The sequence below is a fragment of the Acomys russatus genome, chromosome 16 (assembly GCF_903995435.1).
Source record: "Acomys russatus chromosome 16, mAcoRus1.1, whole genome shotgun sequence".
Taxonomy (NCBI): Eukaryota; Metazoa; Chordata; class Mammalia; order Rodentia; family Muridae; genus Acomys; species Acomys russatus.
The window spans coordinates 7,556,486-7,573,322 of NC_067152.1; the positions used below are offsets into that span (position 1 = coordinate 7,556,486).

Consider the following 16,837-nt stretch of genomic DNA (forward strand, 5'->3'; position numbering starts at 1 on the left):
TCGGGACCAGCCTCCAGAACTGTGAGCTGATTTCATTTTATTTATCCGCTACCAGTGTCGGGTGCTGTGTTCCAGCAATAGAAAACTGGCTATGACTGTTCTTTGAGGAACGTTGTGAGGAAAGGGCCTTCCCGTGTGTTTGATGACTGTCCTGGAAAACAAAATTTGGTACCACAGTCCCCAAACCTTTCCTCTTCTGTTGGCACGTTTTGTTTTGTTTGAGACAGGGTTTCTCTTTGTAGCCTTGGCTGTCCTGGACTTGCTTTGTAGACCAGGCTGGCCTCGAACTCACAGCGATCCACCTGCCTCTGCCTCCCAAGTGCTGGGATTAAAATGCGCCATCACCGCCCAGCTGGCACTTTCTAACCTGAAGTACTTCACCTAGTAATTCAAGATTCCTGTTTTGGGTAGTTGGCTCAACTGTTGAAGGTACTGTCAGGAATTCTCTAGGTCCAGAGATAGGAGGCTGAGTTAAGATGCTATTTGGCTTGTCTGCCAGTTTGGGTCTCCAGAATCAGTCCAAAATGAGTGACCAGTAAACCGGCAGTGACCTTTGTGAAGGATACGGAGGAGCGCTTGTCCCTAGGTCGGTGGTCAGAAACAATTTTCTGCAGTTCTACTGTCATCAAGTTTTAAAACGGGCAAATCAGAGGCTGGCATAAAGGCGCAGCTGCTCCGAGGTCTTACGGTGTTAGGATCTGTAAGGGCGCCCTCACCCCTCTGGCCTGGCTTTCTTGAGTCTTAGGGGGTGGCGGGCTTTTACGGCGACCCGGGATGCGGCTCTCCCTTGCCTGGCGCCCGGGCCAGCTCTACACAACGCCGGCGGCCTCAGCCGAGGGGGCCGCGGCGGGAACAAAGGCAGCACGTGTCTGGGCGGGACCCGCCCTCCGCCCCGCCTGCCCGGCGAGCTCCGCGGCGCGGCGCCGGGGCTCACGAGGCCGGGCTGCGCCGTGCGGCGAGGGCGGTTTCGAGGCGGGGACCCGGCACCGCGCGTTCCCGCCGCCCGTGTGGGGCGCGCCTACTAGAGGCCCCACAGCGCACTGCGCGCGCCGAGGACGCGAGTGGCCCCGACCTGGCGGCGACACCGAGCGGGCGCGCGGACTGCGCGCGCGACCCGGACCGGCCTCTTGCGAGGCGCGCGCCGGGCGGGGCGGGGCGGGGCGGGGCCGGCGGGCGCGCGGCGGAGACGCGGGCGGGGGCGGGGCCGCGGCGTCTGCAGAACCTTGGACAGAAGCTGCGAGCCGCCGCCGCGCCGAGCCGCGCCGAACCCCGGGGCCGCGGCGCGCATTGCGGAGGGCCTGGGACGCAGCGGCTGCGCCTGCCGCGGGAGCCTGCCTGCGGGTAAGCCTGCGTGGACCCGGGCCGTGCGCGCGGCCTGCTCGGACTCCCGCTGCGGCGGCCACTGCGGCGCTTGACCGGTGCCGCAGTGGAAGCGCGGGCCGGTTCTCGGCGGGGCCGCAGCCGGCGCGGCTTCGGGCCTCGGAGGTGCGGGCGGAGGGGCGCGGCGCGGGAGCCCCGCCCGGGGCTGAGAACCATCTTGTTTTCCACGCAGATCCGCAGGGCTACACGCGTCGCGTCCCGGGAGCGCCTCCTTTCTCCCGGCGACCGCTGCGGGCTCGGTAAGCCGTTTTTCCCCTCCGGCCGGCAGGCTGGGCGCGCAGGGGCGCCGGCCCCCGCCGGGCGCGCAGTGGCACCATGGGCACGGTTCTGTCCCTGTCCCCAAGCTATCGGAAGGCCACACTGTTTGAGGATGGTGCGGCCACGGTGGGCCACTACACGGCCGTGCAGAACAGCAAGAACGCCAAGGACAAGAACCTGAAGCGTCACTCCATCATCTCGGTGCTGCCTTGGAAGAGGATCGTGGCGGTGTCAGCCAAGAAGAAGAACTCCAAGAAGGCGCAGCCCAACAGCAGCTACCAGAGCAACATCGCGCACCTCAACAATGAGAACCTGAAGAAGTCGCTGTCGTGCGCCAACCTGTCCACATTCGCCCAGCCCCCACCGGCCCAGCCGCCCGCACCCCCAGCCAGCCAGCTTTCTGGCTCCCAGACTGGGGTCTCCTCTTCTGTCAAGAAGGCCCCGCACCCTGCCATCACCTCTGCAGGGACACCCAAACGGGTCGTCGTCCAGGCATCCACTAGCGAGCTGCTGCGCTGCCTGGGTGAGTTTCTCTGCCGCCGGTGCTACCGCCTGAAGCACTTGTCCCCCACGGACCCCGTGCTCTGGCTGCGAAGCGTGGACCGCTCGCTGCTTCTGCAGGGCTGGCAGGACCAGGGGTTCATCACGCCGGCCAACGTGGTCTTCCTCTACATGCTCTGCAGGGATGTCATCTCCTCCGAGGTGGGCTCGGACCATGAGCTCCAAGCTGTCCTGCTGACCTGTCTGTACCTCTCCTATTCCTACATGGGCAATGAAATCTCCTACCCGCTCAAGCCCTTCCTGGTGGAGAGCTGCAAGGAAGCCTTTTGGGACCGTTGCCTCTCGGTCATCAACCTCATGAGCTCCAAGATGCTGCAGATCAACGCTGACCCGCACTACTTCACACAGGTGTTCTCGGACCTGAAGAACGAGAGTGGCCAGGAGGACAAGAAGCGGCTCCTCCTGGGGCTGGACCGGTGAGCCCCTGTAGCCGGTATCCCGGCCCAAGGATTCCATTCGTTTTTAAAATTTATTACTAAACGAATCAAGTTTTGTGTACAGTATGTGTCTAGCAAAAAGCCACCAAGGGCCTCTTTCCCATGTTCTTTCCTTGGGGTTTTTTTTCCCAGCCTTTTCCAGAACTCTGGGGACTTTCGAACTCATGGACCTTGTGCAAATCCAGGAGATGCATTCAGGGCCACTTAAGACTGTTGACCACTCACTTTCGGGGACTAAGGGACTGATTTTCCCATGTCGCCTGTGCTCATGCTGGGTCCAGGGTAGATGAGGCTTCCCACTGTCCCATGATTGGAGCTGGAGAGGGGCCTGTGGCTGGTGACCCAGGAGGGATCTGCCCTTTCCTGGCGACTGTTTCATTCTCCCAAAGGCTCCGGGGGCCAGCTGTCCCCACTCAGGCTGCAGGAGGTTGTGAGGCAAGATCTCCACTGCCCTGGGGCATCAGTGCAGATGGCTGCTAGTGGGTGTGGGTGCAGAGACGGATGATGACTGTTGACCACATAGGGCCCGGGTTCGCAGCTTGCTTTTTAGGGAGAAGGGCTTTCCTTCACTGGCAGGCTGGGGCTCCCCACCCTGTCCTCCTGTCTATGCTCCCAGCTCCCACGTTAGTGTGGGTTAATTGAGGGGGTTTGCTCATTAGATTTTGCTCTCATTTTGGGTCCCAGCTAAAGGCGTGAGGTGAAGGTAGGGGCAGGCAGCTCCTTTCCTGAGTGAGTTTTTCATGTGAACAATGCAGATCAGTCAAGTCACCCTCTGCAAAAGCCAGGACATCAGCAGGGACCCATGAGCAATGCTGCCTTCTGGGCATGTGTGTCCATGCCTGAGACCAAGCTGGTGCCCACTTAAGTGCTAAGGCCTCTTGCTGGTGCACATATTTGTCCTGCAAAGCTAGGGGAAGGTGAGATCGGTCAATAGGGGTGGCGTGGTGTTGCTGTCTCCCACCCCGACCCCTTGTTAATTTGAAGCTGTTCCCAATCGGTCCAGTTTTTCCTGGAGAGGGAGCTTTGCTCTGTGAAACCTACTGAGCCAGCTGCTGCATCTTGGAGACAATTACAGGATTCCAGTGTGACTCCTGATCGCTTCGGGAGCTTGGTGACTGTCCAGCTGCACACTTCCAGCTGCTGGGTGTGGTACCCACCTATCCCTGCCGGCTGCGAAACACACTCTGGACTTTGCTGGTTTTTCTTTCTAATTTCCCAGACTGGGGTTTGGAAGTGGTCCAGGAGAAGGGAGCGAGTCTTCCTGCATGGCCCTCACTCCGGCTTTGGGGAACAAAGAGCAATGTGAAGATGCTACCGAGGATCCCCCTCTTCCTTCCTGCTCCCCAGAGGCTGCTGGGATTGGGCATTACAGCGGGGAAGGCAGGTGATATCTTACATAGAGCTAGGTTCTAGGTGGCTGCCAACTTCTTGCACAAGCACTACTGAAAAAAGAGAAAGCTGTGAAATTGAGGTCTCGATTGAAGAGGCCTGGAGCAGAGCCAGCCTTTCAGCCTTTCAGATGTATTCAAAGAGGCAGGGAAGAGGACCTGCTGGGATTAGAGGGCCTGTCCCCAGTCCCTCGTCCAGGTTCCTAGAGAGCGGATCCTGGACCCTCAGATGATCTGACAGAGCTGGAGAGCCATGCAAGGCTTGCTGCCGGCGGGCCTCGCTGCAGCCTCTCTCTGGGCTGGCTTATGCAGTCCCACCTTGAGATCCTGCTGCCATGTGTGTGACCCGTGCTGGGAGCCCCATGGGGCAGTTGGAAGAAGAGCTTCAGGTGTCCAGTCTGAGGAGGAGGGGCAGGAGCTTGTAGCCCGCCAGCTGCTGAAGCTGTCCCGGAGCTGTCCCCTGAGCTGCAGTAACAGGATTCCAGCTCTGATGACTGTTTCCTTCTCTTTGTAATTTAAAAAAAAAAAAAATTTTTTTTTTTTAAATTTTATTTTGAGGATGTGGTGGTCCAGCGGACTAAGGAAAGAACTCCCTAGTTCCATTGTGAAGGCCATGTGTCCTCTCTCCTTGCATTGGTCATCAGTACTGTGTAAAGGAACAACTGATTGACTCGAGTGTGCGAGCAATGAACCCATCTGACATGCTGCTATGAAGACACTTTTAGAACAAACATACACAAAATAGAAAAGGAAAAAAAAAAAAAAAAAGAAAAAATGTGAAAAAAAATCTTCAAAAAAAACCCACCCCCTTTTATTCTTCGTTGCTTTTACAGTGGTACCGTGCATGCCAAGCAGGAGCATTTTGTGTCTTAAGAAAAATAACGGTAGGACAGATGGCCGCGAGGATCATGCTTGCGGAGAACGAGCCACAGGGGCATAGTTCAGGACTGGATTTTTCTCTTTTCCTTGACGGGTTGATATCTTTCCATGCAGTCATTAGAATTTAGTTTTGTTCCAGCAGTGTTAAACTTGCAATGAAAAGAAACTGCCATCCCCCCCACCCCAAATTATCCATAGCTGTACACCGATACTGCTAATTACATAATGTGATATGTGTTTTTGGTTTTTTTTTTTTTTAAAGTGACATTTCTTCTGTAACTATTCTTTGACCAAACTGTGGATACTGTTAATATTAATTTATATTTGTCTCATTTTGTATGTATGTATGGCGTGTTTGTGAGTATGTGTTGAAAAGAGTCATGAAGCTCAGTTTGGCTGTAATTTAATTCCCCTTCCTTTATTTTTATTTATTTTTGTACTGTGCTGATTCAATAAAATGCACTGACCATCCGTTATGTCGACCTCTTCTGTGGACCCGACACTTGGGAATGTGCTGGGGGGGGGGTGAGGGGGCTTGCGCCTTTAGTTAGTGCGTGATTTGTATGTGTAGATTGGGTTAGATTTGTGCAGGTAGAGGGGGACAGTTAGGAGGACAGGCTGGAACAGACTTAAGTCATTAAGAAAGCAGCACAGGGGGCGTCAGCTCTGGCTTGGTGGCTGGGCAGGTTCTCTAGGAGGCTTCCTTTGTGGGGGTCACAGGGCAAGCAGCTCAGCAGCTCAAGCCACAGAGGGCCAGTCAGGTTTTAGGCACAGCCTGGTCAGTGCTGGCCACTTAAGTCCTGCTTGGGCACCTGGTCTTAGATTGTTCATTGAGTCTTGGTGCCAAGGCTTCCACTCCCACTTTCCCCTTGCCCAGTGTCCACTGCCCAAAGGCCAGCAGGGTGGACAGGCATCCTGGTGGCCCAACAGTTTAGCTTCTGAGAAATCTAGTTCTGGGTCTCCCAGGTGCCCTGCGCTTCTGTGTGCTGTCTGGCCGCCGGCCAGGAAGAGGGCAGCGGGAGCCTGTTCTCTGCTGGCCTGCACCCACTGTCAGGATCCAGCAGCCTGCGAGGGGGGGGTGTACTTGTCTTGACTGGGCAGCCCCCATGGTCTGCCAGTGACTGCAAGACCCTACAATGCTGAGCCCCTGGGTGCTGGGGTGCCCTGGGGCCTCCACCTACTGCTTGGTTCCTGGTCCTGGGGCTGCCCTGGAAGAGACCATGCTGCCACAGCACTCTGGCCAACCTTTGTGTGACCCTGTGTTTATTTCAGAGGCACGCCCCCTTACGAGTCTAGCGTGCAGGCTTCAGAATGGCGGAATACAGTCCCTGGATTGAATTCTATGGCTGCCTCTTGCCTCACACAGCTTGCTCCCTACCTTTTCTGTTCAAAAGCTTTGGGCAAATTATCCCCATTTTACATATTTGTGCTTAATTCTACCTTCCGGGATGGCAGTTGACTATATAAGCTAAAGTTTCACTATTTTTTTCAATGATAAACAGAACACCTTTAAAAATAAGATTTAATGCTTTATTGCTCTTGATGGTAAATCAAAATATGCTTTAGAAATAAAGTTAATTTAATGGAAAATAGGAATATATGCACCGAACCATAAACTGCATTTCATTAAATCGAGAGCCCTCACTCCATGCATACAATCACTGTGTTCTCTCCACTCCCGTTCCTGTCGTCATTCACACCCCTAATTCCAGGCCCTTCAGTGGCCACACTGACTTTTAGGTCATAGGAAAGTGCTTTTGGACAAGGTATTCATCTGTGGAAGGTTCTGGCCTGGGCAGGGGTCCCAGGCTACATCAGAGGGAGGGAGGGTGGGACGGCAGCCCCACCCCCAGCCTCTGATCTGCAACTCTTTTGGCATGATGTGCTTTGGTGTGTGTGAACACACTCGAGCACGTCTGGTGTAAAGCAACACGCTGGGGCAGTAAGTGGAGAGAAAAGATGATGTTCTGGTCAGATGGGTCTGTCAGTGTCCACCAGCGGTCAGCAACACCGGGCTGGTGTCATCTCCGCATTGCACAGGCCGCTGACCCGGTTGGAGGATGAGAAGTTCCTGAGGTCAGCGTGGCAACATCAGTCGTCGTTGCAAACTGCCCACAGTATAGAAGTCCCCACAGCTCTGCAAAAGGGGTTAGGAGACCAGGTGGCTCCCTCAGGCCCTGGGCAAAGGCACAGGAGGTGGCACACAGGCACTTGGTGGGTTAGGGTGACAGAAAGGAAAATGTGAGCCTGGCTCTGAAATCCATGTGCTCCTGGCACAAGCCTTCCATGTTAAGGCTTCCCCAGAGCAAGCCCGCGCTGCCCACACGCCTCCTTGTCCTCAGCAGCTGAGGCTGGGAGCAGGGGTCTCAGGAAGGCCTCTTCTGAAGCAGGCATGTTCTTTGCTGGGCAGACCCTGGCAAACTAGCAGCACTTTCCCAGCAGGGGGTCCAGGGCCAGGCTCCAGCGGGCAGGTATGTGGCATAGGTGGGCACCCTGGCCTGGCCTGCAGTGCCAGGACTCCACGCCCTTTGCTGCCTGGCCCTGTGTGCTTTGGCTCCCCATGAGTCCCAGGTCTCCAGCGAGGAGGAGGAGGCAGTGGCGCAGCTAGAGGAGTTGGGGGAGATGGCCACGCCGAGCACTGCCCTCTCTCTCCTTGCACCTCCTAACTAGGTCCTGATGGTATGGTTACAGCAGGGCATTGGACAATCTGAAAAAAAGGTTAGGATGAGCATGGACATAGGCTGTGGGTTGAACAAACCGGTCCTTGGAGTCGCAGCAGGGGGTCTCTGTAGGAGAAGTGGTCAGAAAGTCCAAACCTGGAACCTTGGTGACAAAAGATTTCCCAGAGACAGGCTCTGGGAAGGAGGGATCCTGGCTGATCCTGGCTGAGTGTTGGGCTCCACAGATGAACCTGTTCACCTGGTGCCTTTGGCTGTGCGGGTAGGGCTTGTGCTGGGGGCCGCTGAGCTAGGTCCCAAGGGCTGTACTCACGTCGGGGAAGGGAGGCATCAGGTTGGGGCCACAGAGCAGGGCTAAGTCCTCTGCCCATGGATGTTGGATCCAAACCTCAAGGGGAATGGAAAAGTGGAGAAGGCTGGAGAAACGGTCCTGGGCTCTGTCCCTCCCATCCCTTTGCTGGGGTCAGCAGTGGCCACTGGCCCTTTGCCAACTATGGGTACCATCCAGTTGCTTGTGAGGTGAGAAGTGGTCTAGCTGTCAGCGCAGGATGCTGAAGAGGGTCCTTGGTTTCCTGAGCAGGGACTATGGGAAATTGAGAGAACTGAGGCGGGGCAGAAAGCCAGGTAGGACGCCTCCTGAGCAGGGCCTCGGAGAAGGCAGAGCAGCCCTGGCCAGTGGAGGCCATTGCAAGCTGATTTCTAGTGGCATTAGAGGGCAAACAGCAATCAGCTGGGCTCTTGGGATGCTGAGCAGGGTGGAACACGTGTGGGGATGGAGAGGCTGAGGGCCGGGCCTGCCTCGTGCCAGGCTCAGACTCTTGCTCCCCTGGGCCGGGCCTCCGGTGTTCAGCAGTCAGTTCCCCGGCACACTGAGGACGAAGCCTGAGCGGTTCTTGGTGAAGTCAGGCTGTGGCTGGTTAAGCCGTGTCTCCACAGAGACGGTGCACTTCTTCCCATGGAGGCTGCACTGCACTGGGTTCGTGACGTTCACTTGAAGGTGGCGCTTCTCACTGGAAGAATGAGAAAGATAGGCCAGGCAGGCAATGAGTGGGCAGATACAGGATGCTGTGGTTTCCTTGGCAACCCCCAGGGCCCTGCCATTTGCCAGGCTCCTGCAGGGTGGCAGTTTCCAGGGTTCAACCTGCTTTCTTCTCAGGTGCCTACAGAGGCTTGGAGGGCGCCGCAGAGGAAGGGAGAGGAAAGATTAGCACTGAGGTGTGTCAGCAGGTGCTGACAAGTCAGGATGCTCATTTCAGGGAACCCTGTGTGCTCATGGACCAGGGAGGCAGATGTGGTTGAGCCATTCGCCACCAGGACTGGACTGAGTCACTGGACTTTAGGTGTTCTGGGACAAAGGGTGTTAGGGCTCTGAATCACAATTATCTCTGATTGACAACAGAGAGACTAGGATTCTCCCTAGCTGCCCCCCTCCCCGGGAATGTCCGCCTTGAGTCCAGCTGGCTATTTGTCATGGAGTCTGGCTGTCAAAGTGGGGCTGAGGCCGAGTCCTGGGGTGCAGTAGGTCTGTGATCCCAGTTACTTGAATGCTTGAGTCAGTAAGTTCAAGGTCAACCTGGGCTACAGAGGAACTTTACAGCTAGCCTGGGCAACCTACACCTTGTCTCAAACAAAGAACTGGGAAAGTACTGAAGATAGACTAGCTTGGTGCTAGGGCACTTGCCTTGTGTGTGAGGACCAGAGTTGGATCCCTAGAACCACCTAAACCAAGCAATGAAAGCAGGTGTGAGCTGACCCGCACCCTGGAAGGCTGTTCCTACAGAGCCCTACGGCCCTGCAGACGGCCCCCACTACTCCTGGCTGCTTCACAACAGGCAGGTGGATGGAATCTCATTTCCTACCCACCAGGAGAGCCACAGCCCGTGCCTCCTTACTGAATAGGTCCACATGCTGAGGGAGCCCACTCAGGGACTGCGTGCTGTGCTTGCCCTGCTGTGGAAATGCGAGCCCTGCCCCTCCCGCCCCGCCCCCCGCCCAGTGCCCACTGTGGTGAATGCACTCCAGCTGCTGTTTATTTTAAAACTGAGAAACGTGTAAGCAGGCTAGCACCTAAAGTGTGTGCACACATGGCGGCAGCCGGTCCCCACGCTGCACCTCGGCAGCATCAGGTTTCTCTGAGTTGGGAGGAGAAAGGCTTGCTGCTTTAGGAGCTTCCTGTTGGGATGGGCCTCAGCAATTGCTTCCTCTGCCTCCCTGGGCCTTCCCACCGAGGCTGCATGTCAGGGAACAGCCTGGGTCTTCTGGACACTGCTGGTCTCCTCCGGCTAAGGGTGCCATGTAGGAAGCGGGCGTTGAGGCCAGCATGCGCTGAGCCCCGCCCAGCCTGAGCAAGATTTCCCTGCACTTGCCAATCACTGGTCCAGAAGACTTGAAGGCTGAGGCAACTGGTCGTCAGGCTCATGACATGACACTGCTCCCAGGGATCAGTGTGCTGAGCATAGGTGCTTCCTGCAGCCCTGGACTCAGGGCATGGTGACCAGGGACACTTGGTGGCACATCCCACAGATGGCCCCAGAGTTGGAGAAGTGGAAGTGCTGTTTCCTACCTGCCTCAGTAGCCATGACTGGAGGCAGCAAATGGCACAGGAGAGACACATGGGCATTATGCATCAAATACTTAACGTCTTGTCAGCCACAGCCAGAACCTGGGCTTACACAGTTATTTTTAACCAGAGTTGGACATAAAAATAGCAGAGCCCATCAGAGGCACTGACTCAGGCCTCTTTTCCATTCCCGAGAGTCAGGGGGTTAGATGCCCCAGGTTAGGCACAGGCCCTTGGCTGCAGTAGGCTATGTGTGGGCCTCCTGTGGCCTCACACTGGCTCAGGCTCCCTGTGTCTCCTGGTGACCCAGGTCTTTTGGGTCCCACTCTACTCAAGTCCTTTGCAGGTCGGGGAAGGAGAGAGCCATCTGCCGGCCTGCCCTGCCTGGTGGGGCTGGTAGAGCAGTATGCACACTGGGTTCGCTCAGCTCTCCTGGGAATGGGCTCTCGAGAGGCCACATTCGGGGTCAGCTTGAGAAGCTGACATGCTGAGAGTCACCAGCAAGCCTGCTGTGTGTGTCCTTGTGCTGCTGCGGTGGCTTCCGGACAAGAGCCTTCTCAGCTGGTCCCTGGCTGGAGTGTCATCAGCACAGTATCCACCCTTTTCCTTTCCCTGTTTGGGGACTGCTCTAGCTTTGGTGTGGGCGTCGGCAGTGGGGACACAGAGAGCGGGGTAGAGCATGCCAGGAGCTGTTAGGACTTCACCTTGAAAGCAGCGGTGGTGTCACAGGGCTCGGAGGGCACAGAAGCTCCTGCTTTCTTTCCTTTACCCCTTTTTGTCCCAGTCAGGCAGTCAGTCCCTAAGCACTATGGGGTAAATACCGGCTGGGACAGGAAGCAGACAGAAGGGGAAGAGGGGGACAGTCCTCTTTTCTCAGGGACCATCCAGCACAGAGCTGCACAGAACCATACCCCGGAGGCCGAAGCTCAAGTTGGGGCCACTGCGGTTGGCCGGCCCCTCCCTTCCAGAGGACGCCACTGCTGGAGGAAGGCAGGGCCAGGGGATCAGGTTCTTCTGTACCGTGATGCAGACAGCTCTGGGCCCCCCTTTCTCTGTGGAGGGTCCCCACCTCTGAAGCAGGAGCTCTCTCCCCGACTCAGGAAAGCACTGGGCATCCTTTCCTCCCATGGGAAGTGCTGGGCCTCAGCCTGCCCCAGGGAGCTTGCTGGGGTAGCTATGTCCTGGTCTTCTGGCGACAAGGTGGGTAGTCAGAGAAAAGCAAAGTACAGACATGAGGAGAGCTTTTTCCTCATTGCCACACCCAGCCATTTTTCTGGGCCTGCCACCTCTACTCCAAACCACAGATTCTGTCTGTGTGGAACCCTGAACTCCCAGTTCCTAGCACCATCCTCAGTGGAGTGAGAAGCAGTTAGGATGGATCAGGAAAGAAATGAGTCAATGTCTCCACACCCCTCCCTCTCTCCTCTTTTCTTCTTTTCCTTTTTCCTTCTGAGGGGAGATATCTCTGTCTCTCTGTCTCATGTGTGTGTGTGTGTGTGTGTGTGTGTGCGCGCTTATATGTCAGGCTGAGCTTGTGTGCAGGCCTAGGCCTCCTGGGGCTGGGTTGCAGGCATAAGCCACTGCATCCAACTCCCCATCCTAGGGTAGGGTGATCTGAGCCCATGAGGTCGCCTTTGATTAATTTCGGATCTTTAAATACAAGGCTGGGGCTCCAGGCCTAGATTCTGGTCCTGTTGGCTCTTGGGCTTGCCCAAGCCCCTGTGAGTCTCTTATAGATTTCAGGTGTATGGGAGAATCTGTTCTTCACCTACTTCGTGGTGAGGACAGGTGAAGGGTTATTTTGTTGTCATTGTCGTCATCATCATCATCATCACCAATTCTGCCATCTGCTCTCCAGCTTTTACCCCGTGTTTACCTCAAGGTGCTGAGCCCCAGGAACACAGAAAATAAGTATATAATTGGAGATAGCTTCCCCCCACCCCTGTACTGTGGCAGGCTGCCCTTCCTCCTGGGATCTGCAGTCTGGTGACCAAAGCACAGAGGCCATTTAGAAAGACGTGAGCTGCATCTGTGGGAAGTGGACACTATCTACTTTCACTCCTTTAGTCACGTGCTAAGGAGCTCCATGAGAGCTGGTTCAGGGCAGCCACTGTTACTTACGTTTACGCTCTTTGCACACGTTCATATGGCTCGTACAGCCCATAAACCACGTGGCTGTTTCTGTTTGGAATGGTGCCCTGCCTGGCGCTACATACCCCGAGTATCCTCAGCTTGTGTCTCAACCTCACAGGTGTGGGGACCCTTATCCATATGCATGGCATATGTTTGGGTTACAGGTGCCTGCAGGGTGCGGGCTCTCTGGGGGCCTGGATCACTGTGCCTGGCGGTCCAGGAGGGCCCCCAGTACAGACGAGTCATTCTAGCCAGGTCATTGGTCCTGGGCTTACTCGGTCACGTGCCATCACAGGCCTCAGACTGGCCATTCCCAGCACTTTATTCAGTTACCCCAGCCTCATAGCGAGGGGGGCACTATGCTCAACTGGCCATGATCCTCTGAGGGCCAAAACACCCACTCAGGGAACTCATTCCAGAGGCAAAGTGGCCAGATGGCTGGGGGAGTAGGGGAGTCCCAGGAGGCAGGCAGCTCCTCAGAAAAGCAGCAGTCGGTATTGTCACTGTGAGAAATGGGATGTCTCCAGGCTCCTGTTCTTTTCCTTGGCACAGCCCTGAATGACCCAATGGGTGTCCAGCCATCTTTGTGAGGCTGCAGTGGGGTTCAGGAAGAAGTGGAGGGGTTGAGTTCATAGTGGCAGAGAGGAGAAAAGGCTTTGCAGGGCACGGCTTGCCACCCACACACTGCATGTGCAAAGGAAGCAAACATGGCTCCAGCTTCACAGTCCCACAGTACGCTAAACAGTCATCGCCTGGGCGGCCTAGCAACTCTACTCGCAGGTGCATACCAAAGAGAAATGAGAGCAGGTGTTGAGACGAGACTCTGCACATCAATTTTCACAGCAGAGGTATTTACAAAAGGCAGGGGCAACTGACTTGCCCATCAGTGGTTGAGCAGATGGACACAGAGTGGTATATGCATTCGTTCCTTGGGCGATTACTGCCCAGTGGACTCAGCAGCAAAGGGAGTAACATCCACACAGGGAGACAAGCTCTGAGAGGAGCCAGCCACAACAGGCCACACACTGTAAGACCCCAGTACAGAAAATATGCCGTCCAGACACATGGGCAGAGACAGAGTAGCTTAGCTTTGCAAGGGGCCTCCAGGAGGGGTGAGGGTAGCGGGGCTGCTTAGGTTTCCTTTTGGAGCGGGAGAAATATTCTAGAAGTAGACAGAGGTGACAGTTGTACAACACTGTCCACAGTGGATAATGCTGTTCAGCGTGGTTTTTCTACAGTAAGGTTTAGAGGGCATAAAGGAGAAAACATGGTTTTAAGGGGAAGCTCTCTTTCTTTTTTCTTTAAGTAATTAATTTTGAGATAGGGTTTCTCTGTGTATCCCTGGCTGTGTGCCACCACTGCCCAGCTTTAGGGGACGGTCTGAAGTTCAACCAAAAGTGGCTTTAGTACAGTAAGACTAAACATGTTAGCTCACAGAATGAGACTCTTTCAAAACAATGAAGCCAGCAAGAGGTTTTGTGACCCTGGAGCCGGTGCAGTTGCAGCAGGCACAGGAGAGTGGGTGCCATGGCGCAGCAAGCAGTGCCTCAGCCCTGGCTCGAGCCCCAGCACACACTGGGGCATGAAGAGTCAGAGCTCTTGCCTCGCTTTAACAGAAAATAGAGAGAGAGAGACAGGGTGTCTCCCTCCGATGGTGTGCCATGCCAAATGACAGCAGCTGAGGGAGGCTGGCTGTGGGGGAGGGGCCTTTCCTCCCCAGCTTCTGTTACAGGATTTAGTGGCTCAGCAAATTGTGGTATTTGGGGACTTTCATCTCGTGTCATCTGTTCTCAGCCATCACTGCAGGCAAATGGCCCTTATCAAGTGACTTTCTTTCCTTCCTCACTTAGACTCCCGTCTTCTGCTCATCAGAGCTGCCGTGTAAGGATGGATGGCCACAGAGCTAGGCGTGTACCCACAGGCCCTGCACGAGGGGACAACCACGGATGTCCAGGAGCTGAGTCAGCATGGAAGAATGTTCCTCCTTGCTCAGGTCCCTGGTCAGCTGGGAAATGCAGTCTTTAGACCGAAGCCAACCCAAGAAAGTGGCCCGAGATGTTGAAGGCAGTCTGGCCTGGCCAGCATGGAAGTGGGGTGCAGCACTGGGACTCTGGGAGGGACAGAGGTGTCCTGTGAAGTTAGTGCAGTGTTCTTTGTTGTCTGGTCACAAAGCGATAAAAAGTATTTCACACGCTGTGCAACCAGCCCTGGAGCCATACCCCAGTGGATGTCACCAGGATGTGAGGCACGCCACACTAGCTCACACAAGGACTGCGTGTCTGTAGCTTTTCTCTGTGCTCTGCTTCAGGAAGCAGGCAGCTCTTTCAAAATCCTGCTGGGGAAACGCTACTTCTGGTTTGGTCAGGATTGCACCACAGCTGCTTCTAAAGCAAGCTGACGGGTCTGGCTCCTGTGTAGGGCGGAGACAGCGGTGCTGCACTTCCTGTCTGTGTAGCTGGTAGGGGATGAGGCAGAACCATACAGCAGTAATAAAACAGCTGGGAAGCCCAGGGCCTGCCTCTGCCCTAGCCTCAGCTGCTTTGCTGTCCAGACCCCGGAGGGGACCCACTCCATCTTCATCACGTCCTTCCTTCTCCTTAAGTGATTCCAAGTCCTATCTCTTTCCTGCCTCCTTGACTCTCCATATTGAGTGCTCGGGGTGTGTTGTGCCGTGTTCAGAGCAGTGGCTCTCAACCTTCCCTTTAATATAGTTCCTTCTGTTGTGGTGACCTCACCCCCAACTGTAAAATTATTTTCATTACTACTTCATAACTAATTTTGCTACTGTTATGAATTATATTTTTAGAGACAGAGGTTTGCCAAAGGGCTCTGACCTACAGACTGAGAATCACTGGTCCAGAGAGTGCACATCAGTGGATCCAGACAGCCAACCCTTGCATCCTGTGATGGGCATGGGCCACACTGAAGAGGCACCTGGTCATGGTGGCTGAATAAATTTCCCCAAAGAGGTAGCATCGGAGCTCAGTCTCAAGGATAACCAAGGCTCCTCAAGAGCCTTCCTGGCTTTATTTTCCCATTCTCAAATATTGCTGCATGTTCATTAGATTTTATATGTTACCACACAGTGGTAATACCCACCCATGTGGTTTTAATGATAAATAATGACCTAATCATTGTCCCCACTCAAGCATGAGGTTCCAGCACATTCTTAGCCACTTCTGAGAGATCCTTCAATACTCCACAGGCAACCGAGTCTTAGCATGAGCAACACAGAACACACCCTCTTGGCTTCATCCCTTGTCAGACCTGCCAAGAGTCCAGTCTAGACACCCTCCTCAGCTCAGCTTCCTCCGCCTCCACTATCCACACAGACCAGAGCCAGTTCTGCGGACTGCCCTTTCCCAACCTTCCTAGTGACCACTGTGGATCGACTGGTTTCTGTCTTCTCTGCCCCACACCTGCTTGCTTCACACACATTCTGCACCCCTTTCACGCTGTGAGCAGAGTCTGGAACAGGCACCCAGAGGCCTGCCACCCCCTGCTGTCATTCACTCTCCATTCCCCCCAGGGTATTCACTCAGACTGCAGGGTGGATCTCTGCTGTGCTCATCCTAGTGAAGGACAGACCTGACAAGCCTGCCTCCTGCATGTGGCTCAGTGCTGTAGGGTTCTACAGAGAGCATGGGAGCCGCAGTAGATGTCAAAGGAACAGAAACAGCGAGGGGGCCTGCTGTAAGAATGGAACGTCGGGCTGGCACCCCCGAAGTGCTGCTGGCTTGAGCAGAGTTGTGCAGCCAGCACCGATGCTTCTGGGCACTCCAGCGGCTGTCCGGCCTGTGCAAAGGACAGAGAAGCAGCCAGCCTCCCAGGCTGGCAGAGAGGTACTAGGTGGGGGAATAAACAATTCTCAGGAATAGACAGGGTTCTAGCCCTCTGTATCTCTGAAGAGTGAACCCACTGTGGACCACCAGAGGCAAGAAGACAAGAATGATACTCGCAGAGGGACTGGTGGCCTCATCACACAGCAGAGCTACAAAATACACTCACCAAGCTTAACTGTTATGCGATCACTGCAGGACACGGCAGAGGGACCAGGGCAACGGAGCAAGCGAATGGGAAAACCCACAGACCATACAGTTCATGGGGAGCACGGCTGTTCTCAGAACTACCGTGAACCTACCTAGCTGGTGGCTTAAGACAGTGTTGAAAGACTGGAAGCTGGTACCCACCAGGCTCTGAGTCTCATCCCCAGCACTGAAACAAGGCAATGCTGAGCTAAAATCCTAGATGCCAACAACAAGAAGACAGCAAGGTGTCCCAGTGAACATGCCAGCTCCTCTTACTTGGGAAGATGGGGTGGAGGAGGACCCCCAACTTCCTTCACAGGAGCACAGGAAGAAAAAGACTCAATGAAGCAAGAGGCCATGAATTTGAAAGAATGTGGGGAGAGTTATATAGAAGGTTTGGAGGGAGGAAAGGGAAAGAAGAAATGTAATTATCTCAAAAATAAAATGTATATTGTTCATATCTTAGTTTAAAACTGTGCCAGCAAGGTGGATCAGTAGGTAGAGGTGCTTGCTGCCTGACAACCTAATTCAGTGC

The 16,837-nt window shown here is 55.0% G+C and overlaps 2 protein-coding genes across 2 annotated transcripts in view; one reads left to right on the forward strand and one right to left on the reverse strand.

Moving 5' to 3' along the window:
* Positions 1-1,463: 1,463 nt before the first annotated feature.
* Cdk5r1 (cyclin dependent kinase 5 regulatory subunit 1) lies at positions 1,464-3,989 on the forward strand. Its single transcript, XM_051158109.1, has one exon. It carries the CDS (start codon positions 1,696-1,698, stop codon positions 2,617-2,619), a length of 924 nt encoding a protein of 307 aa, XP_051014066.1. The 5' UTR covers positions 1,464-1,695; the 3' UTR covers positions 2,620-3,989.
* Positions 3,990-7,651: 3,662 nt separating this feature from the next.
* Positions 7,652-16,837, reverse strand: part of Myo1d (myosin ID) — a 304,092-nt gene continuing 294,906 nt past the window's right edge. The window contains exon 22 of the mRNA XM_051158110.1: positions 7,652-8,591. Coding sequence (XP_051014067.1) covers positions 8,435-8,591 — 157 coding nt within the window. The 3' untranslated portion in view covers positions 7,652-8,434. The remainder of the gene's footprint in view (positions 8,592-16,837) is intronic.

Bases quoted from the DNA above. Each gene is read 5' to 3' on its own strand.
- Cdk5r1 (XM_051158109.1), top strand. From the start codon at position 1,696: ATGGGCACGGTTCTGTCCCTGTCCCCAAGCTATCGGAAGGCCACACTG.